At 36.4% G+C, this 24,000-nt stretch overlaps 1 protein-coding gene across 4 annotated transcripts in view; it reads right to left on the bottom strand.

The window, feature by feature from the left end:
- Positions 1-24,000, bottom strand: part of LOC137618225 (serine-rich adhesin for platelets) — a 223,632-nt gene that overhangs the window by 41,453 nt on the left and 158,179 nt on the right. For all 4 annotated transcript variants that reach the window (XR_011039756.1, XM_068348353.1, XM_068348355.1 and 1 more), the window contains exon 5: positions 12,962-14,012. Coding sequence is in view for 3 of the 4 variants with exons in the window: in XM_068348353.1 (XP_068204454.1) it covers positions 12,962-14,012 (1,051 nt within the window). In the remaining variant the exon portion in view is untranslated. The remainder of the gene's footprint in view (positions 1-12,961; positions 14,013-24,000) is intronic.

Genomic DNA, 24,000 nt, shown 5'->3' with positions numbered 1-24,000 from the left:
CCTCACTGGGCTATTTTTCCCTGTTGGAGCCCTTTGGCTTATAGCATGCTGTTTTTTCCAACCAGGGTTGTAGCTTAGCTAGTAATAATAATAATAATAATAAGGTTGATATTTCGAACTACGTCATTCACGTCCTATATAATAGTCGCAAAGCTAACCGAAAATGGCAAATTTTTTTTCATAAGAATACTAGAATTAAGTATTTAACAAAGGATAAGATGAAATAATTTAAGATTTTAATTACTCAACATTTTAAAAAATTGTATGGTTGAGCTTTTAATTTTAACACTGGAAGCGATATAATTCCATCTTTTTTTTTTTTTTTTTTTTTTTTTTTTTTGCAACATAATACCATCTTTTTTTTCTTGAAATTTTCGATTAGCTAAAAATTTTGGATTCGCACAAAATTTAAGATTTAGATGCTGGGTGGTTTTACACTGGGTACTACAGAATTCCATCTTTTTTAGTATTTTAATGGAATATGCATAAAAAAAATTTTCCGCACAAAATTTTGGAATTGACACTGGGTAACTTGACCTCTTAACGTCGGCCGAATATTATTATTATTATTATTATTATTATTATTATCATTATTACTTGCAAAGCTACAACCCTAGTTGGAAAAGCAGGATGCAATAAGCCCAAGGGCCCCAACAGGGAAAATAGCCTAGTTAGGAATGGAAAGAAGAAAAATTAAATATTTTAAGAACAGTAACATTAAAATAGATATTTCCTATATAAACTCTAAAAACTTAAAAGAACAGGAGGAAAAGAATTAAGAGAGAACAGCATGTCCAAGTATACCTTCAAGCAAGAGAACTACCCCAAGACAGTGGGAGACCATGGTACAGAGGCTATGTCACTACCCAAGACTAGAGAATAAATATGTCTTTGTTACTACATCCCCAAGAGAATATTTTTTTCTCATTTTTGGGGGAAGTATTTGCATTCCTCCCGGGAGTCTGTCGGTGTTGCATCTCGAGAATCAACAATGCATAGTAAAAACCATCTTTTATGAGTTACAATCCGTCACTTGTCTCAACAATGAACTCGTCCTTGTGGAATAACAGATGGGAAGCAGCTCTGCTAGGAGAAGGACACTCCAAAATCAAACCATTGTTCTCTAGTCTTGTGCAGAGCCATAGCCTCAGTACCATAGTCTTCCACTGTCTTGGGGGTAGAGTTCTCTGCTCGAGGGTACACTCTGGCACACTATTCTATGTTCTTTATCTTCCTCTTGTTTTTTTTTAACTTTTGATAGTTTATATATGATATTTTTTTTTAATGTTGATACTGTTTTTGAAATATTTTATTGTAATTGTTAATTATTTCTCTTGTAGTTTATTTTTTTTCGATATTTCCTTTTCTCTCTGGGCTATTTTCCTTGTTGGATCCCTTGGGCTTATAGCATCTTGCTCTTCCAACTAGGGTTGTAATTTAGCAAGTAATAATAATAATAATAACCCGAAACTTTATTTAAAGGCATCACTTGTCTCAATAAGAACCAGAGTTTGAACTCGTCCATGTGGAACATGAGATGTAACACGAATATCATTTTGGTCATGAGGCATTTAAAGGTTTAAAGGTCACTCATGAATGGCAGATGCAAGGGACAAGACAATGTCCTAGAGACTGACCATATATATGATCAGCACCCAAGCCCCTTCTCCACCCAGTCACTTACTGTTTCATTGTGAAATGCAATGAAATAAACTGATTATTTTTCTTGTCACATTCAGTTAAATAAACTCGGATTTTATTTAATTTTCTAATTTTCTAAGAGATTATAACAACCTCCACCGGATTTCTCTCTGCTCACACACGCAATACATCTAAACCTGAATTCATTTAATCTATCAATCACTTTGATTTAAATGCCACTCGTCAATAATCATTTTGATCCAGCCAGTATCATCAGCTGATTTAATACATCAACGATTTTTCGGGTTATGTAGGAGAATTCACTGGATATCTCACTCATGGGGTTCACCTCTTGGAATAATTTATTCCGTAGGGGCTAGTTTAAAGGTTCAAAGGCCGCTCATGAATGACAGAGGCAAGGGACAGTGACATTACCCAATCAAGCAGGACAATGCCCTAGAGACTGACCATATATACATATGATCAGTGCCCAAGCCCCCTATCCACCCAAGTTAGGACTACTGATGACTCAGTAGATAGACTTATAGGCTCCCCCAAACCCGTCATCCTTAGCTCACAAGGATGGTGAGGTTGCAGCGACCAAAGAAACTATCGAGTTTGAGCGGGACTCGAACCCCAGTCTGGCGTTCACCAGTCAGGCCACTCATGTAAAGCAGAGGCAAGGGATACTGACAATGCCCGAGCTAGCAGGACAATGTCCTAGAGACTGACCATATTTACATATGGTCAACGCCCTCTGCAAGCAATGGCTGCTGATGACTCATCAGGTAGGCCTATAGGCTCCCCCCAAGACCCCTACTCCTTAGCTCACAACGATGGTGAAGTTGCAGTTACTACAAGAAACCATCGAGCTTGAGCGCGACTCGAATCCCAGTCCGTCGATCACCAGTCAGAGATGTTTCCTATAAGCTAACACACTTCTAGTTTCGTCAGTTCATCTTTAAACTGCAGTGCACACAGTAGGCATTACTCGTCTTCGTGGCGTCCCCTCAGTCACTAGTTCCACAGAATGTTTAGCCTTCTACTTTAAATGTCTTTCTTAAATAGCAAAATTGATGGACAGGACAATGCCCTAGAGACTGACCATATACACAAAATCAGTACCCAAGCCCGCTCTCTATCAAGCTAAGACCAGGGAGGGCCAGGCAATGGCTGATGTCTTCAAAACCCTTCATCGCAATTTCACAAGAATAGTGAGGTTGCATACACCACTAGACTATGGGGCATGAGTGAAGCTCGAACTCCCGTCCAACAGATTGTTGGACAGGGACCATTCCAATAGGCTACTGAGCTCTCCGTTTCCGCTTCCTCTCTTCACGAGGTGCCGAATGGCCTACCAGGTCCCAGTGGTGGGGCATATGTTCTAAATTTCCCATTCTAATTTTAAATCTGCCATGAATTTACCTTCTTGTAGTGATTATACTCAATATCTGTCTCTGCTCTACACGTACGTTCTACTTCGGGCGTTCCATTTTTCACTAATGGTTTTCATTTACGTTTTCAAAACCTTAAATTTATTTTTCATTGTTTACCTTTGTAATCGATTAATGTTATTTTTCTAACATTTCCAATTTTCCACTATTGATTTTCATTTACGTTTTCAAAACCTTTGGAAATTTATTTTTCATTGTCCTTCTTTGCAATCGAGCAAGGTTGTTTTTCTAACATTTCCAGTTTTTCACTATTGATTTTCATTTACGATTTCAAAACCTTCGCAAATTTATTTTTCATTGTTTACCTTTGCAATCGATGAAGGTTATTTTTCTTCCATTTCCATCATCGCCAAATATTATTAAATTTTCTCTCGCTGAAACTTGAGAATTCTGATCACAGCTTAATTGATCAGCTAAGGCAACGTTCATCTGGGTTCTAGGACTAGACTGGGTGACGTTGGTTCGCCTTACTTTTTCAAGTATGTGATAGAAGAGTCTTTTAAAGATCTTTGATTTAAGCTGTTCTTGAAATGTTTTATTTTTCCTCGTTTCCTTTTCTCACTGGGCTATTTTCCCTGTTGGGGCCCTGGGCTTATAGCATCCTGCTTTTCCAACTAGGGTTGTAGCTTCGCTAGTAAATAATAATAATAATAATAATAATAATAATAATAATAATAATAATACACATCTCCTTTCTTGCTGTTGTAGATTGCGTGGTCCTTGAGACCAAGCACGGGCTCTTGCTGACCTGCAGCCCGTAGGCCTCTTTTTACTTCTTGGTGATCTACCTAGTTAATCATCTTATAATTATCATTACTACTTTTTAAAAGAGAGGAGTTCAGAGGGATAATAGGGCCTGTTATAGCAGTTTAAACTAAAGTCTTAATTAGTGTGAATACCAAAGAAGAAATCAAGTAGGTGAATAGGGGCATAAAAACCTTTTCATTGAGGTGACTACACTTTCGTCAAGAAAGTGGTCCAATTTCTGATGTTCCAGGCAATCCGGGTTCAGTTCATCCTCCTAATTACTCTTTTATTCAGTATCTATAGAAGCTGAGAGAGAGAGAGAGAGAGAGAGAGAGAGAGAGAGAGAGAGAGAGAGAGAGAGAGAGAGAGAGAGAGAGGTGAAGTGGTTTTCTTCGTGTCAGGACATTTTGTTGCTTAGGTGCCCCATATCAGGTAATTGAACCTTTAAGGGAGTTTCTGGTTAATGAGAAATGAAGGAGATGAAGTATGGTCATTAGGCGAAGTGGCCCATTAATTAGAGAGAGAGAGAGAGAGAGAGAGAGAGAGAGAGAGAGAGAGAGAGAGAGAGAGAGAGAGAGAGAGAATCTTTATTTGAGGTTAGAATTAGATGATCGAGATTGATTTATATGAGAGAGAGAGAGAGAGAGAGAGAGAGAGAGAGAGAGAGAGAGAGAGAGAGAGAGAGAGAGAGAGAGAGAGAGAGAGAATCTTTATTAGAATTTAGAGTTAGATGATCGAGATTGATTTATATTAGAGAGAGAGAGAGATCTACGGTTATAGGGAAAAAAGTACGTAATAACTATATTCTTCTTCTTGGGGTAACAATATATTCAGGATAAAAGTTCAGCTTGAATGATTCATTGTGTGGGTTTTGTCGTGGTCACGGTATAGTTCCTACATGGTCGGCCTTGAACAAGGATAAGTTGCAGACGCTGAGGTCTAAGCGGAACCTAAGTATGTAGATTATTGAGTTTACGAACATTAATCTTCCGTCTTAAACCCGATCAATACGTCTTCGAATTGTAACGGGAAAGGTTATATTTTTCCTATTAACTAGTGAGACGTCTACTTCAGCTGGCTATTTCTTGGTATTTTCAATACTCCCATAGGTAGTAGGTTGGCCAGGGCACCAGCCACCCGTTGAGATACTACCGCTAGAGAGTTATGGGGTCTTTTGACTGGCCAGACAGTACTACATTGGATCCTTCTCTCTGGTCACGGTTCATTCTCCATTTGCCTACACATACTGAATAGTCTGGCCTTTTCTTTACATATTCTCCTCTGTCCTCATACACCTGACAACACAGATTACTAAAGAATCCTACTTCACTCTAGGGGTTACTGCACTGTAATTGTTCAGTGGCCACATTCCTCTTGGTAAGGGTAGAAGAAACTCTTTAGATATGGTAATCAGCTCTTCTAAGAGAACGACACTCCAAAATCAAACCATTGTTCTCTAGTCTTGGATAGTGCCATAGCCTCTGTACCATGGTCTTCCACTGTCTTGGGTTAGAGTTCTCTTGCCTGAAGGTACACTCGAGTCTACTCTTCTATCTTATTTCTCTTCCTCTTATTTTTATAGGAGATATTTATTTTAATGTTACCCTTCCCCCTGAAATATTTTATTTTCCCTTTTTTTTCCTCACTGGGCTATTTTTCCTGTTGGAGCCCCTGGGCTTATAGCCTCTTGCTTTGCCAACTAGGATTGTAGCTTAGCAAGTAATTATAATAATAATAATAATAATAATAATGATAATAATAATAATAATAATAATAATGATAATAATAATAATAATAATAATATTATGATTGTCCACAGTAAAGCTGTTTATTGTTTTTTTTTGAGGGGTACACTCGCATGAAGCTATTATTATTATTATTATTGGTTTTATTGAAAGTAATTGCTGTCTCAGTGGCGTTAATTTTGTAATTAACTTTTTCGATTGGTCTTGTTATCTTTTTCTCTTCATTGCTATAATCCGCCAGTAACTGGGAAAGGGACATATTTTCATGGGGAAGGTGACGGAGACCATATTATTATTATTATTATTATTATTATTATTATTATTATTATTATTATTATTATTAAAAGAGGGGATTAGTCAGCTCAATGAGCCTAACTCGACTCATACAGAGCTGTGAAAAAGAGCAAATCTAAATATTGGTGTTTTGGATACTCTCGTACTAACGTCCACGGTGAATATTAATCTCTTAATAAATAGAATTGAATTGAAATCATGATTTTGGGGTTTATAGCCCGGCGCTGGGACCTATGAGGCCATTCCGAGTTCAATTGCAACAGGGGGAAAATCTCTTGAGAGTTAAACTATTAAGTTAAAGGTTATGAGAGGTTGGACAGGAAGATGGGTGGTAGGAATCAAGGTAATGTAGGATATAAAGCTAGTGTAGGTAAAGGTCGTAGGAACGCTGCAAAGACTAATAATGCTTACAGTGTACCTTGTGAGTTGCACTTACGGCACTAACACCCTCTATGGTTTTATAACTTTTCATTCGTTTCGTCTATATTTTTGTCCATGTAAATCATGCCATATGTGTATGAGATCATGATGAGGGGCAGATGGAGATGGTTTGCGCATGCTCTTCGCACTCCCCAAGAGAGATTAGTTCACCAAACGTTTAACTGGGCTCCGCAAGGCCCTAAAAGAGTTTGAAGACCCAGGCCTACAAGGCTGAGGACTATGAAGCGTGAAATAGGAGATGATGAATGTAGACGTACTGAATTAAAATCTCAAGATAGAGACGATTGGCGAAAACTAACCGAGGTCCTTTGCGTCAACAGGCGTAGATGATGATGAAATCATACATTACTGTAATAAACAATAGTTAAAGGTATTCCCATACTTATATGAATCTATTGAAACCAAGTTTGATAAGATCACGAAGATAAGCCATTCAGATTTGTTGTATTTGGCCTTTTGTCTTCCTCTGTTAATGCGAATACAGAAACATACCAGGGAAACATTCTTGATAAAAATTTCTTTAAACATTCTTGATAAAAATTTCTCTTGAATGTTACAAAGTTCTTTAAACATTCTTGATAAAAATTTCTCTTGAATGTTACAAAGTTCTCTAAACATTCTTGATAAAAATTTCTCTACACATTCTTGATCAACATTTTTCTGAACATTCTTGATCAAAATTTCTCAAAATATTCCTGATAAAAATTTCTCTAAACATTCTTGATAAAAATATCGCTGAACATTCCTGATAAACATTTCTCTGAACATTCTTGATAAAATTTCTCTTAACATTCTTATTAATATTTTTTCTATACATTCTTGATCAAAATTTCTCTAAACAATCTTGATAATAATTTCTCTAAACATTTTTGATATTTTTTTTTCCTAAACATTATTGATCAAAATTTCTCTAAACAATCTTGATAAAAATTTCTCTAAACATTTTTGATATTTTTTTTCCTAAGCATTATTGATTAATATTTTTCTAAATAAAATTTCTCGAAACATTCTTGTTAAAAATTTCTCTGAACATTCTTGATAAAAATTTCTCTAAACAATCTTGATAAAAATTTCTGTAAACATTCTTGATAAAAATCTCTAAACATTCTTGATCAAAATTTCTCTAAACATTCTTGATAAAAATTTCTCTTAACATTCTTGATAAAAATTTCTAAACCCTTCGACGGAATAAAGTTGAAGAAACTCGCATTCCTGAATACCAGAATAGTAACATTTTAAAGATGCACTCATATCGACTAACGGGATCCGAGAACAGCTTGACAAGAATAGCCAAAGTTTATTTAAGTTTGGGGAATAAATCGATTCTTCCCTGACCAGGTTTTTCTTCGAGTGAACTTAGTCTTAATTTACTTTAATTTGCTTTTCTGGCAACTTAATTTACTTTAATTTGCTTTCCTGACAACTTAATTTACTTTAATTTGCTTTTCTGGCAACTTAATTTACTTTAATTTGCTTTCCTGGCAACTTAGCCTTAATTTTCTTTAATTTGCTTTTCTGGCAACTTGGTCTTAATTTACTTTCATTTGCTTTTCTGGCAACTTGGTCTTAATTTACTTTCATTTGCTTTGCTGGCAACTTGGTCTTAATTTACTTTCATTTGCTTTTCTGGCAACTTGGTCTTAATTTACTTTAATTTGCTTTTCTGGCAACTTGGTCTTAATTTACTTTAACTTACTTTTCTGGCAACTTAATTTACTTTAATTTGCTTTTCTGGCAACTTAGCCTTAATTTACTTTAATTTGCTTTTCTGGCAACTTGGTCTTAATTTACTTTCATTTGCTTTTCTGGCAACTTAAGTCTTAATTTACTTTAATTTGCTCTTCTGGCAACTTAATTTACTTTAATTTGCTTTTCTGGCAACTTGGTCTTAATTTACTTTAATTTGCTTTTCTGGCAACTTAATTTACTTTAATTTGCTTTTCTGGCAACTTAATTTACTTTAATTTGCTTTTCTGGCAACTTAGCCTTAATTTACTTTAATTTGCTTTTCTGGCAATTTAGTCTTAATTTACTTTAATTTGCTTTTCTGGCAACTTGAGTCTTAATTTACTTTTCTGGCAACTTGGTCTTAATTTACTTTCATTTGCTTTTTTGGCAACTTAATTTACTTCAATTTGCTTTTCTGGCAACTTAGCCTTAATTTACTTTAATTTGCTTTTCTGGCAACTTGGTCTTAATTTACTTTCATTTGCTTTTCTGGAAACTTAGCCTTAATTTATTTTAATTTGCTTTTCTGGCAACTTAATTTACTTTTCTGGCAACTTAGCCATAATTTATTTTAATTTGCTTTTCTGGCAACTTTATTTACTTTAATTTGTTTTTCTGGCAACTTAGCCTTAATTTACTTTAATTTGCTTTTCTGGCAATTTGGTCTTAATTTACTTTGATTTGCTTTTCTGACAACTTAGCCTTAATTTACTTTAAATTGCTTTTTTGGCAACTTAGTCTTAATTTATTTTAATTTGCTTTTCTGGCAACTTAATTTGCTTTAATTTGCTTTTCTGGCAATTTAGTCTTAATTTACTTTGATTTGCTTTTCTGGCAACTTAAGTCTTAATTTACTTTAATTTGCTTTTTAGGCCCTGTACAACAGGGGAACCATACTGTATACAGGACATTTCGTAATTAATTTTATCGTATACATTTCAAGGCATTCAGCATTTCACACGGCATATTGCTCGTTTATTGTCAAATCCACATTATCGAAGTACTTGAAGAACAAGAAAGTCTTCAGTTTCCTCTTGAAAGCCTTAATATCTTCAGTCTTTTGGATGTTTAGTGAGAACCTATTGTATAGTCTTGGGGCCGCATATCTGGCGTCATTGTTTTATCATTTATCTGTTTATTTAGGTTTAGATAAAATACCTTACCTTCAATCAAATTAGTGTTCGATTAACTTTTATAATTCGCCTTTGTTTACCTGTAATCAAATTAATTTTCATTTGAAAAAAGTTATATAAGATTATGTCTATACCATTCCAGTATCTGATGCTTATGACTAAGCATGTATTTTACTTTAATAAGAAAAATATTCATGGTTTATAAGCATGCAGACAAGGACATTTATATGCTTTAAAATCTCAATTTACATATGATGTTTCAACTGTGAAGTTTTACTGGCAATTTAGTTTTTCAGCGTGCAAATATTTCAAAACCGTAAAGCTGTTTAAAAACAACAAAAACAACACTTAAATAACTCATTGACCTAAAAAAACAACACTATTTAATAACTCACTCACCTCAAAAACATTTGAATAACTCATTGACCTCCCCTGACCTCAAAAACAACACTTTAATAACCCAGACTTAAAAAACACTTTAATAACTCATTGACTTAAAAAAAAAAAAACATTTAATAACTGATTGACCTCCCCTGACCTAAAAAAACAATTATTCAATAGCTCATTGACCTCCCCTGACCTAAAAAAAAAACTACTATTTAATAGCTCATTGACCTCCCCTGACTTGAAAAACACCATTTAATAACTCATTGACCTCCCCTGACCTAAAAAAACAACTATTTAATAACTCATTGACCTTCCCTGACCTAAAAAAAACAATTATTTAATAGCTCATTGACCTCCCCTGACCTAAAAAAAAAACACTATTTAATAACTCGTTGACCTCCCCTGACTTAAAAAACACCATTTAATAACTCGTTGACCTCGTTGACCTCCCCTGACTTAAAAAACACCATTTAATAACTCGTTGACCTCCCCTGACCTAAAAAAACACTATTTAATAACTCGTTGACCTCCCCTGACCTAAAAAAAAAACAATTATTTAATAGCTCATTGACCTCCCCTGACCTAAAAAACAACTATTTAATAGCTCATTGACCTCCCTTGACCTAAAAAAACACTATTTAATAACTCGTTAACCTCCCCTCACTTAAAAACATCATTTAATAACTCATTGACCTCCACGGACCTAAAAACCAACCACTATTTAATAACTTATTGACCTCCTGTTATGTTATATACTAAGAGAGAGAGAGAGAGAGAGAGAGAGAGAGAGAGAGAGAGAGAGAGAGAGAGAGAGTCAGTCGTTTGTTTGTGTACTCATTTCCCCTAGCAATACCCTGGATCAATGGAACTCATTGATTCTTTTTTTTTTTCAGACTGGGTCTCATGCAACAACACCCTCTGACCTCGTTTCTTAACTATTTCATTCTCACGCCATTATCAAAGTCCGCTCGACCATTAAAGACTAAATAACCAATAATTGTGTTTTCGTGGTTTCATATATTTCACTCTCTATCTTTCAGATTTACCGTTTAATACTTTAGAATTATGTAAATTTAAAAAACATGTATAATTACATTCATTTTTAGCTTACTCTTTTTTTCATACCATTCACTTATATTTCATTATTTTCTTTAATTCGAATAAAATTGAACCCTTCATCATGAAAGGGTTTGCCGTTGATCACTTGTAGTACTTTGAAAACTGACTACAGTATATTCATTTAATACGCCTTCGTTCCACATAAATAAATGTAACTAAATCTAAAATCAATTTTTAAATCTTCACAGTCAAATATTCAAACTAAACTAAAATAATTAATACTACTATTACTTAGTACTCTTTTTCTAAGACCAGCCTCTATAGCAAATGCCATTTAAAAGCTTAACCTAGTTCCATTCATGTATTAAAGTTATCAGCATCTGTTGTACATTTACTTATAGGCAGAGCTGCTACTAAGCACCTAGATTAATCTATGTCTGGGTGGTGTATTACAGGAGATATAATAGGGCATTTAAACAATGCTCAAATAATATAAAGCCACCACTGGATAAAGGTTATTTAAAAATACTTTAACTTTGTAACTAAAACATTTCTCAAAAAAAAAAAGAACCAAAGTAAATATCAAGAGGGATACACAAAAAAACAGGCTTATCAAAACAAAACAAAATCCAAGATATAATATATTGAAGAAACAAATATGTACAATGATGGGGAACTGTGATGTACAAACAAATAAAAATATATATATATATATTTCTGTATATATAAATGTATAGATATATAAATGATTACCCACGGTCAGTCATGACTAAACGTAAGGTGAGAATAAAAACATAAACAATGCAGATTTGTCACCAGAGTATTTTAAAGAGGTTCCATTGGAACCCCTCCAAATACTCTTTTTGAGACCTCTTTTTAAAATCCTTATTTTTCAGAATTGCTGCTTTGTTAAAAAAAATAGCTAATTAGAAATGCAGGGTTATAATAAATAGTTTTTATTTAAAAATCACTTGAGAAATGCAATTATATTCAAACATTTTTGCAATCTAGAACATTTCAATGTACAGGGCTCACCGCAATAGGGACAGTCCTCCTATGATTTGGGTAGATTCTTTGCTCTCTTTCCCAGAAACTCTTGATTTACTAACAACGTATTAAAGCAACTTTCATTGTGTTCCTGATTTTGTAATTAAAAATGAGTACATTTTGACACTTCTTTACTAAAACCCTCAGTCTAACCTGACAAAGCAACAATCCTGAGAAATCAGGGCCTTTTTTCAACTTCACCGCTACACTATCCAGTGAAAAAGCTCTGGGAAGCAACAACCTTTAGAAATTTATTAAATGTCTTAGCAGGAATAAATTCCAATTGTGATTCAATGAGAAATACATATATGAAAAAGACATTAAGACTGGAAAATTCTGTTAATTATAGGCGTAAATAATGTCATCAACACGTATTTACATGTACAACAGGACTGAACAGAAGTTGTCATGGAACAATAATTACAAAATTTATGCATAAAAGTGTCAGTAATCAATATTTTAATTTATCCCAGCAATCAAGCAATATGTGTACTAAAGTTAATTACAACTACATCTTCAGCAGTGAAGAGATAAATAAAACAATGTTTGCATTGCTTCCATCAACTCCATCCGCTCCCTACATGCTGTGGGGTAGAAGCCTTCCGGCAGTTCATGAAAGTTTTCCATATGGCAAATAAAGTTTTCTATCAAAATAATTAGCCTCTTACGTAGAAGACCTCTGGGTAGTCATTATTATATAAGGCACTAGAAGCTACTTCACTCCAACTAAGCACAACTTTGTCACAACTATATTACTCACGGTGAACACTGTGACGTCAGAGGTTCCTTTCATTGTTTGGACTTGGGATGTTTAAAAAGGACAACACAACAAGCATTACAAGTAATCTGGTTCACAACAGCAGTTACAAAGACAAGGGAATAAATGTTGAGAAACGGGCTTCTTAGGTATAAAACTGAAGTTAAATTTCTTGTGCTGTTGACACCAGAGTGTATCACATCATCAGATAGCAGGGAAAATTGAAGAATGACATTGCTTGCACCATCAGTGATATCTTCAAAAATGCAACAAGATTCTCTGGCCATGCAATCTGTGATATGTCTAAAGGCAAAAAGTTCATGCAAGCTAAAAATAAATCTGAGCAAAAACAAAAACACAGCATACTTAAATAAGGAATAATTTTATGGTAATCCAATGTACACTATATACACGTTTTGGCTTTACAAAAGGAGCTCCGGGATAATGTAGGAAGATACACAACCTGCAGGGATGGGCTGCTGTGACTGTTCTAAGCTAACCCAGATCACCAGGCGAGCAGGTACTCACCCGGAGGCTGTGGTGGCTGTGAGGGCGCCTCGTTGGATTCGGGCTCCTCGTGGCCATTGAGCTGTGAAGTGGGTGTGATTGCATGGGTCGAGCTTGTTGGTGTCTCTGGAGAGGTGATTGGACGAGAACCCACAAACGAACTTTCTACCCAAACTAAGCGACGTGGAGATGGAGCTCTTGGACCTTCTGGTCGTGGAGACCCTCTTGGTGAAGCTCTTGGCGATGGAGTGGACTCGTTGCAGTAGTGCACTATAGCAGATGTGACTTCTTTTATAGAAGAGTGAACATCCGCAACATCCGTAGGCACTTGGAGTTTAACACTGCCATTTGTACTGGCATCTTCGTTCATTTCTTCATTGTCAGACTTTGTCACAACTGCATTTGCCTGAGCTGAGGAATTCTCTTTGTCCTGGGCACTGACGGATGGTTTGACAAATCGTTGACTGTATGAGGTAATGCCAAGAGCTAATCTATCTGCTGCTGTAAGATAAGATCCAGTATTTGTGAGAGAGGATTGTGAACCTGCCAGTGATGCTAGGGATGTTTGTGATCTCCAGCCTAAGTAAGGCTGACGCACATAGGTAGGTGGGGTGGTCCTAGTTGACGTGACCGATCCTGTGGGAGTTGTGGTCCCTGAATTTAGTCTGGAAGTAGACCACCTGGAAATGGGATACTGGAAAAGAGAACCACTTCTATCACTAGGGGATGGTGAAATTGATGCATTGGAAGCAGGCGAAGTCACACCCCCTAAACCTGAACTGACTTTAGATGCTACTCTTGTAGGAATTACTACTTTTGTAGGTGTATTGGGAGTGTGCGCCCTCGATGATCCTAGTGATGTCATAGAAGCTGTCTTGGAGGAGTAGGCAGACCATCCTCCCCCACCACTGCTGGACCCATAGTCTCGACGACGCAGCAGAAATCCTGTCTGCTGAGGCTGGGCATTCTTCATCCATTCTGGGACGTCCAAACGTTGCAAAGATCGACGTACTCGAAGTTCAGCCTCGGATAGCTGGCGCTCGGATCCCTTCATCAGCTCGTTCTCGGGAGGCTGAAAAATATGAAAACAATTAGAAGAAAATCATAGTAAATATTTTCACAATTAAAATACTAAATATAATGCAAAATAGTTGTTGAGTGTTAAGCTAAAGAAATTTTACTCCTGGCTTAACCTTAATTACATAGAGGAAAATTTTAAAACCAAATATCTAAAAAGACTTTAAAAGTTACACAGAGTTTTCAAGTATGGATGGAATTTAAAAATGGATCTATACATTTTGTTAAAGGATAGATATTGGTCGGTTGTCAGTTTGAAGTTGCGCGCTATCAATAGATGACATTGAGGGCAACCATCAAAGGTATTTCTTAGGTCTAAAAAAATCCAATGTTTTACATCACCATGAATAGTCAATCATGGGAGGCAAACATCGCTACAAGACATTTTATTAATAAATTCACAAACAAGGAAATGAGATAACGTCCGGAGTTTTAAGTCTGTATTAAGTGTTCATTTTACCTGTCTAAATATCCTTGGTTTTACCCATATATTTAATGACAATTTTGAAGGATTCTTGTTGAATTCTCTTTGGAATGGCAAATTGAATATTGAATTCATTTTTTACTTGCTTAAGCAATTATAATAATCAAAATTAACTCATTCTTTGATACAGAGCTCTGTACACTAATTATCTTTCCCTTAGTAAATTAAATTAAAAGATACTTGACAAATGAATTCACAGGTCTCAGGGAATCTCTAAAACAAGTGAATGATGAAATTTGTGAATATTTTAAAGCTTTTTGCACCGCGTCGGTTTACCTACTGAAGAAAAATCAATGGAAACGATCTTTGAAGTTTTAAGAACTGAAGTTGAACCATCAAACTATTTTAAAAAGATTACGAGAAATCGAAAGACAACGGATATTCAATATTTCATTCACCATCCTTTCCTCGATACACTAAAAACCTATTTGAGTCCGAAAAAATACTTTGTAACTGTAAAAAAAATCTTACAACTGACAAACGGTAATTAATTGATCAATGACATCTAATGAGGTGGAATTTTAAAAATCAGCATTGATGAGTTGTAAAAAAAAAAGATGAAAGAGAATTAATTAATGGCAGTTTATATTAACCCATTTAGAGTCTTTCTACACATCAACCTTTGGAATGGAATGTCGAAAGAGGTTACAGATCCAATGAACTCGTATTATTCTTGTTCATTTTGCTTCTGTTCTGAGGTCATTGTTTCGTTGCCTACGTAGGTTAAGAATTGACGTGACTTGGTATTAAATTTCAAATAAAAAATAGTGTTTCCATTGTGCAAACAAACAAATAACAGATACATGGATATAGTAGCTTTGTTAAACAATAGACAGGTGTTCCTTGCACGTGTGTGTGTGTGTGTACTCCCACATAAAACGCACAGCAATGAACACACCAGTCATCAAAACTTAAGACATCACAGGGTCATTACCACACAAAGAGGATCAAGGATATTTCATGAAGGGCAAACAATATAAACAACAGCTAGTCAACAAACAACAACAAAATCATCTTTGAAATGGACGAGCTAAATCGATAAGATTATGGGTTAGTTAATGCTGCACAATTCTCGCTGTCAAACACTGTACACAAGCCATGCAACTCACTAGAATTTCTAAGAAATCTCTTCCCTCCTGCATAAGAATCCGGTGCTGCAAAGATAATAGAAGGCCAAAGTTTAAAAAAAAACACAGAGAGAGAGAGAGAGAGAGAGAGAGAGAGAGAGAGAGAGAGAGAGAGAGAGAGAGAGAGAGAGAGAGAGAGAGAGAGAGAGAGAGAGAGAGAATTATTTCTAAAGCATTCATAATGATATCGTCATGGCCTTTTCATTTGTGGCATCGGCCATTGTTCATGTTTGTTATTGAATGTAAAGATGATAAATATGATTTCTGAATTGGATACGTTGTGTAGGAGGAAAGACTCCAATATACTACCTTTGTGATTAGTAGAATTCTATTTTGGTTCTGCCGCAGATGTAACAAATGCCAAGGTTCTTTTTAAAAGCACTTGATGAAATGCTACGGAGTAGTTAATTCAGAGCGAAGTAGAAGCAAGGGCAAGCTCAGTTGGTTTATAATCCAGTATAGAACGGGAGTGGGTTAGAGCTATTGATAATTCTATTACCGAGGGGGAGTTGAAAAGCAATGGTTTCTAGGCTTGATGGTGGCGAGTTTCATGATATGGTAAATTTAAATGCACTCTTGCTTACACTGGATACTAGAGTAGATAAATATGACAATCTTTCACTTCCAGAAACAATCACGAAACTTGGCACACCTACTCCTTGAGAATTGCTCTCTTTAGTTAGAACCCTTTAACTACCTATATTCAAAATGGCGATTATTTATCAATATGGACACCAATGAATATACAGAAATATTGCATTTCACAATAAAATCGTTAAATCTTGTCGTATTTGAATGATCTTGGAGTAGAATCATATAATTTTCACAAAGTAGAATCTGAATTTTGAAATATGTACCTACTCACTAGCTTCCTTTTACCATAATATCAGTCCTGGAATCATAATTAGGCAATGAGTGCTCTTATGGTAGGCACCATCAGTCTAATATATTTATTGGATGTGCATGTAGGCAGTTAAAGCCTTAACTTGTTTGCAACATATTTTCTTGTTGCCTGAAGCTGCTCAATGCTGTAAGGGTCAGACCAAAGCAGTAGCATGTGCATTGCCAGCAACATTCTGACTTGCATCAACACTTGGTCAGCTACTGGCAACTCTGCATTGGGTGATAGATCTGTCCAAAACTATCTACCAGATATCCTTCTTGGTACAGCCCAGCCCAGTTGGCAGGAGTCAGCGTTTTTGTTTGATGTACTGATGGCCGACTCCAGAGTCCAGGCGAAGCCTACACGGTAGGCAGCACACTTCACATGCTACTTCAGCGTTACTCAGGTTGGAGGAATGGCATCATATGGTTTGTTCTTCAGAGTAAACATAACCAACCTCGCATCAACAACACCTTAAGTTGTGCTGGATCGGTCATACATCATGATCACAAACTGATACAGACACTGATTGTAATGATGAATCGCGATAAACACCTGTGCCACTAGCTTTGACTATGCTGACTTTGCTGCCTGTTTCTGCTGCATTCCTGGTATGCACAAATATTCAGTTGTCAGCTTCTTCATGACTGCATGGTGCCACCTCAGCCAGAGTGATAGTGCAGTTGCTGACAGTATTTTCTTAGTCACACTAACCATATTTGGTATGGTCACACGTGCAATCTTAGCCAGAAATTTGAACAATTTAGGCTTGTCCTTTTCTCTAAAGAAGTTCAATCAAGTTTAAGGAATTTTGCGCTCCCTGGTCTCTGTGTCCTCGGTGACCTAATTCAGTTCTTAGACAAGATGGCCAGTAGACATTAAACACAAAATCTGTTCTATATACTTGGTAGAATCTACTTGTATTTTAGGATGGAAATCAAGTATTGTGTACTCTTTGAATATCTTTGAACTCCATTGATGCATACTGTTCATCAATACTGTACCATCAATGATTTCTCGTTCTACCTCAGGAGTTTTAACTTGGCTCTCAAGAATAGTAGAGAGGTGGGATTTCTGATTGGTATGGAGCTTTCCACCATCATTGAGGGCAGCAGGATGTGACTGGTTCTCATGACGAAACACCTCCTTTAAGGCTAATCTCTGCTTCTTGACAGACCACCCAATCCTCTTCGTACTTGCTAACTATTTACACAAACGTTCTCTCTCTAATCTGCGTAGACGGACACCCCCATGTAAAACAGGAGGGTCTGAGTTGCTGCTCCTACTTGTACTTTGCAGAGGAATAAATTGCTCGTTCTGTCTTTGATGTGCCAAACCTCAGTTGAGATTTGGTGTCTGCTTATGTTCAAGCATGGCCACAAACTGAAGAAGAGTAGATGAAAACTGCCTGCATAGTGCATCCCTCACGGAAGGTTCCATCAAATGTTGCTTTGCAAAGGATAATAGCTTCACTATAATAGTTAGATGCTTCTGAAAGGACTAGTCCTCATCTTTATGAAAAGCCAGAAGACCATCCCTTTCCTGCTTGTGAACTTCAAACTCAGATATTGATGATACCATTTTCCTCAAGTCTAGTGGAGTTACAGCAGGTGCATCAGCTGTTCTAGTGATGGGCAATACAGGTGAACTATATCTATAAGTCATAAGACTGCAGGAACTCACCAGTTCTGGTGGTCTCCACCAGATTATGTGACTAGCTCTGAAAACGCCAGTGGTGGGCATCCTCTTCAGGTGCACGTAACTATTCGTCTATTGGCGGCTCTGAGGTACGCCCTCTTTCTACTGTAAAGGTCTGCCGAGCATGCAAAAATTGTATTTAAGGTCCTGTACAATAGCAGGAGTCTATCTGCCGAGCATGCAAAAATTGTATTTAAGGTCCTGTACAATAGCAGGAGTCTTGCAAGAAGCTCTCCGTCATTTGAAGGTTGGGCACATTCGTGATGCCTGTTATTGAAGTTAATGGTCATAGCTTGCCTGAATTCAAAGGATTAGACTTCTTTGTCCCATATGAAACTAGGTTTGTCTTTTAGATGGTACGAATATTGTGGCTTTTGATTTCATGTCTATTTATTCTATACACTATCTGTGAATATTTTTGTTTCATATCCCCTTTACGGAAGGCCCTAACCTAGCTTTCTTTGAGAGAGAGAGAGAGAGAGGAGAGAGAGAGAGAGAGAGAGAGAGAGAGAGAGAGGAGAGAGAGAGAATTTTAACCTTTCCTTACTCATATAGAAAGAGAATGGAAGATAAAAAAAAATACATATAACTAACATGCATCATTCAATTACCAGCTACAGGTTATCTACAAGACTAAGCATGGTAGGATACAGAAAAAAATCTTTCCTTATAGGCCTATCACAATATTATTTAAAAAAAAAATACTTCAAAACAATTAACCATTTTATGATTGCGCCACATAAACGCCAGCATTATTTTTTAATTGGTCAAACAGGTCAACTTTCTGTACCATTCCACCATTGTTACGTCTACCATTACTACTATATCTACTAAGTGTTAAAAATAACCAAATTCAGTGATAATCAATAAACATTTATAAGGTCAAATGATCCGGAAGGAGAAGATTGTGTCGCAAGCAACTCTGACGTCTCCATCTGAGTAGGAAATCCTTGTTACAGGACCCCTTGGCAAGCACAGGTAGTGTAGGATCTCCTCCTACAACGTATGTACCATTTGAATGAAAACAAATTACTACAACAATAACAACAACAACAACAACAGACTTTACTGTGGAAGCAGCAACGACAACCAAAATAATATAATTTTATTGAAATTTTTATTATTACTATTATCATTACTTTTAAGGTCATTCATGAATGGCTGAGGCAAGGGACAGTGACATTGCCCAATCGAGCAAGACAATGCCCTAGAGACTGACCATATATGCATAAAAATCATCGCCCAAGCCGCCTCTCCACCCAAGCTAGGACCAAGAAGGGACAGGCAATGGCTACTGGTGACACGGTAGATAAACCCATATGCTACCCCAATCCCCCCTCCCCATCCTTAGCTCACAAGGATGATGAGGTTGCAGTGACCAAAGATACTAGGGAGTTTAAGCGGGACCCGAGTCCAGTCTGGTGATCACCAGTCCGGGACGTTTTCTTGGTACTATCACACAAGGATACCCTATGGACTACAGGATCTACAAGATCTGTTTGTCGTATATATTTACATGTATTTAGAGTACTGCGCAGCGTATTCCACGTTAATTGTCAAATCCACAATATTAAAGTACTTATAAACGCGCAAGTCCTCAACTTCTTGAAAGCCTTAATATTTCAAGTCTTTTGGATGTCTAGTGGGAGCTTGTCTCATATTTGAAAGTTTCTGTCTAGATCGATGCATATAGTATATCTATAGGAAGTTTGTAGGTAAAAAGATATTTTAAAGTTTGTACGAAATCTACTATGGCCTTGATGATAAAAGTCCTAACAACAGATTTCAAGTCCCGTTATTGTATCTTCTTTTTAAGTGAAGATGACAAGGGTTAACCAAAAAGACCTACATACATACATATATATATATATATATATGCATTATATATATATATATATGTATATAATATGCATTATATATATGTATATAATATGCATTATATATATATATATATATATATATATATATATGCATTATACATACATATATATATATATATGCATTATACATATATATATATATATATATATATATATATATATATATATATATATATATATGAAACAAAACATTAAAGAATTTCAAAACTGAAACACAAAAATGAAAAATATGTAAGCCTCTCGAAAAAAAAAAATCTTTACGCCAGAAAAACATTGATCTCCTGAGAATATCGAGGCCAGACCACACCTAAACTTTTTATCCTTATGGCTTAATATTCACGAGGCAAGATTTTCATCTTCCCCAACCCTTTAAGAAAAATTCAAATCAGGTCCGTGTTATAAAAAACCTTTATTTTTTAATAACTGATTTATAATAAGGTTACATCTTCAAGACTCTCTCTCTCTCTCTCTCTCTCTCTCTCTCTCTCTCTCTCTCTCTCTCTCTCTCTCTCTCACACACACATAAGTTTGACAGGATCATAAGAACTATCTAAATGCTCAAACTAAATCGATCTACCAAAGACCAAATGGAGTCTCCACGGATGGCCTAAAAAACTCTTTGAGACATCCAAAATCATTGTAACACTCTCTCTCTCTCTCTCTCTCTCTCTCTCTCTCTCTCTCTCTCTCTCTCTCCTCTCTCTCTCTCTCTCTCTCTCTCTCTCTCCTCTCTCTCTCTCTCTCTCTCTCTCTCTAAAGGGGTTTCTTCTCTTCGAGAGTGACCAGCAGGTTGAATATATATTAGCTGTTGGGCGGACGTATCTATAGGCCTTAGTTATGACAGCGTGAAGGGACCACGTATTTTGGACAACTTTCAGCATTTTGCTACTAAAGCTTAACACAAAGCAGCTAACATTCTTTATAAAACTTAAGAGAAGGAACGCCCATTTGCAATACAGTCATACTGCCATAATGCATATTTTTCACTGAAATTTCAATACTACGATTGCCTTAGAGAAATAAACAAAATATCTAACTCAAAACTTTTGGTGCATTGTATGCAAGATACCATTGAAGACCCTGGAGCAGGCGTGCTTCTTGCTCCTTCCCTCCTCCCCCTGTGTTCACCTGTCTCTTTCTGGACGTGGGGAGAAGCGTTTGTGAGATTTTTTTTTTTTTTTACAAGTTGTAAAACAAAATATCAAGACTCGCTGGTCAGCAAGAGGGTTGTCTACAGTCCTGATAGAGAAAGCAGAGAGGTTGTATACATTCCTGAGAGAGAGAGAGAGAGAGAGAGAGAGAGAGAGGAGAGAGAGAGAGAGAGAGAGAGAGAGAGAGAGAGAGAGTTAAAAAGGATTTTAGATGTCTCAAAAGAGTTTTTAGTCCATCCATGGAAACTCCATTTGCTCTTTAGTAGATCGATTTAGTTTAAGCCTTTAGAGAGTTATGATCCTATCTAACTTTCTCAAGAGAGAGAGAGAGAGAGAGAGAGAGAGATGAGAGAGAGAGAGAGAGATGAGAGAGAGAGAGAGAGAGTACAAGGATTGTGGATGCCTCAAAGACTTTTTAGTTCGTTCCTCCATTTGCTCTTGGTAGATCGATTTAGTTTAAGCATTTAGATTGTTCGTATGATCCTATCTAACTTATTCTAGAGAGAGAGAGAGAGAGAGAAGAGAGAGAGAGAGAGAGAGAGAGGAGAGAGAGAGAGAGAGAGAGAGAGATATTCCGCGAGTACCCCCAAACAGAAAATAAAAGACAAGCCAAATTCTCTTAGATCTCACCGTTCTCCCGATGACGTCACAATCCCCCTCCCTTCCATCTTCAGGGAAAAGTTCAAAGAAAGTCCATTCATCGCTTGAATCATCTTCCATCTTTCACTAAAGAATCTCTACTTTCTCCACCAAACTTTCACTCGTCCAAACTTGGTTAAAACTATTGACTGTGTAATCTATGTTAATAGTTTAAAACGTAATCTACAACATAGCCGCCCACAAATATCCTTATCAGCGCTGATAATGCAACTGTCATAACTGTTGAAAAAAATTACCGAAAATATGAAGCTGATAAAAACTGTCAATCACCTCTGATAAAGCTCTTATCTATTTATAGACCGCCATGATACCTTTGAACTATTTTCTTTCAGGGAAGCTATGTTTATAAATTTATCGTCTCATTTAATATATAATTGGTCCGCTGTATCCAGATACATCAGCTTCATTTGATACATAACATTAGTTTCTAGATATTGTTTATGAAGTAATTTATCTAAAGGTCGTATTTGCATTTAGTTTTTTCATATGAGAGCGAGGCTAATGCTAGTACCTTTGGCTAACTTATAAAGATATGGAAAATATGTGAGAGAGAGAGAGAGAGAGAGAGAGAGAGAGAGAGAGAGAGAGAGAGAGAGAGAGAGAGTTAACAAGGATTTTTTGGATGTCTCAAAGACTTTCCTAATCCATCCCTCCATTTGCTCTTTAGTAGATCGATTTAGTTTTAAGCATTTAGATAGTTCGTATGATCCTATCTAACTTATTCTTGAGGAGAGAGAGAGAGAGAGAGAGAGAGAGAGAGAGAGAAGAGAGAGAGAGAGGAGAGAGAGAGAGAGAGATTTTGGATGTCTCAAAGACGTTTTAGTCCATCCGCGGAGACTCCATTTGCTCTTGGGTAGAGGGAATTAGTTTATTTTAGAGTTTTTATGATCTTTTCTAAGTTATTCTTGAATCCGTCAATTGGTTACTGTTCACTACATGAGAGAGAGAGAGAGAGAGATGAGAGAGAGAGAGAGAGTGAGAGAGAGAGAGAGAGAGAGAGAGAGAGAGAGATTCTTAAAAATTCGCGAGTTCCACAATGCTGTAATAAATATTGGCTTTAAACGTTCGGTTATCATGTGACCACATTAAAGATAAGAAATACCTAATCTGCTTAACGCTACTTCCCCCCTCTCTCTCTCTCCTCTCTCTCTCTCTCTCTCTCTCTCTCTCTCCTCTCTCTCTCTCTCTCTCTCTCTCTCTTCTATTGCATGTTCTTACTCTTTCAATAAAAGTAGTCAATATGTGAAATACTGAAATATATATGATATAAACATGATTATTATTGGAATATAAGGAAGTATCGGTTGTGTTTTTATAAGAATTTATACCGATCCAGAAAGAGAAAGAGAAAGAGAGAGAGAGAGAGAGAGAGAGAGAGAGAGAGGTGAGATGAGAGGAGAGAGAGAGAGAGAGGGAGAGGGAGAGATTTAAATGCAAGTCCAACAACTTCAATTTCTTGTGCGAAATGACCCGCATCCATGAACACATTTCCAGCTCCAAATTCCAGAAACTGTTTCAAGTACTTCACTCGAGAAAAACAAAGACCGCCGAAGTTGTTGGTATAGAGAACTCAAGGTGGCAAACAGACGAAGGCCCGGCAAGGCAGAATTCATGACCAAATTATTCCAAGAGGCCTATGGAGACGATGCCAAGAGAGGTAGGCTTACGCGGGTCCTTCCACGGGTTACTCTGACCAATTGCTGGAAGACCAATCGAACTTTTACGACCTTACTGGAGTTGTGGTGTTAGTCGCACGAGATAGATCGTAATCGGATTTTCAGTATTTTCTGAGTTTATTTAATTTTGTTATGTAAGGAGAACTCGTAAATAATCAACTATACCAACTGCAAAATGATATAAACTTGAATTATTTCCTTTCCTCGCGGGGCTATTTTTCCTATTGGAGCCCTTGGGCTTATAGCATCTTGCTTTTCCAACAAGGGTTGTAGCATAGCTAGTAATATAATAATAATAAAGGCCACCGATTAAATAGATTTAAACTCAGGTCTTTGAAATGAGAAAACACGTCTTACTGACAACACTGATTAACCACGATAATTTTCATAAATATTTCTATGAAGTAATTTAAAGTGTATAAAA

The sequence above is a fragment of the Palaemon carinicauda genome, chromosome 24 (genome assembly GCF_036898095.1).
Source record: "Palaemon carinicauda isolate YSFRI2023 chromosome 24, ASM3689809v2, whole genome shotgun sequence".
In the NCBI taxonomy this organism is placed as follows: Eukaryota; Metazoa; Arthropoda; class Malacostraca; order Decapoda; family Palaemonidae; genus Palaemon; species Palaemon carinicauda.
The sequence above is the reverse complement of the archived record's forward strand: the minus strand, read 5'-3'. Positions and strand labels throughout refer to the sequence as shown.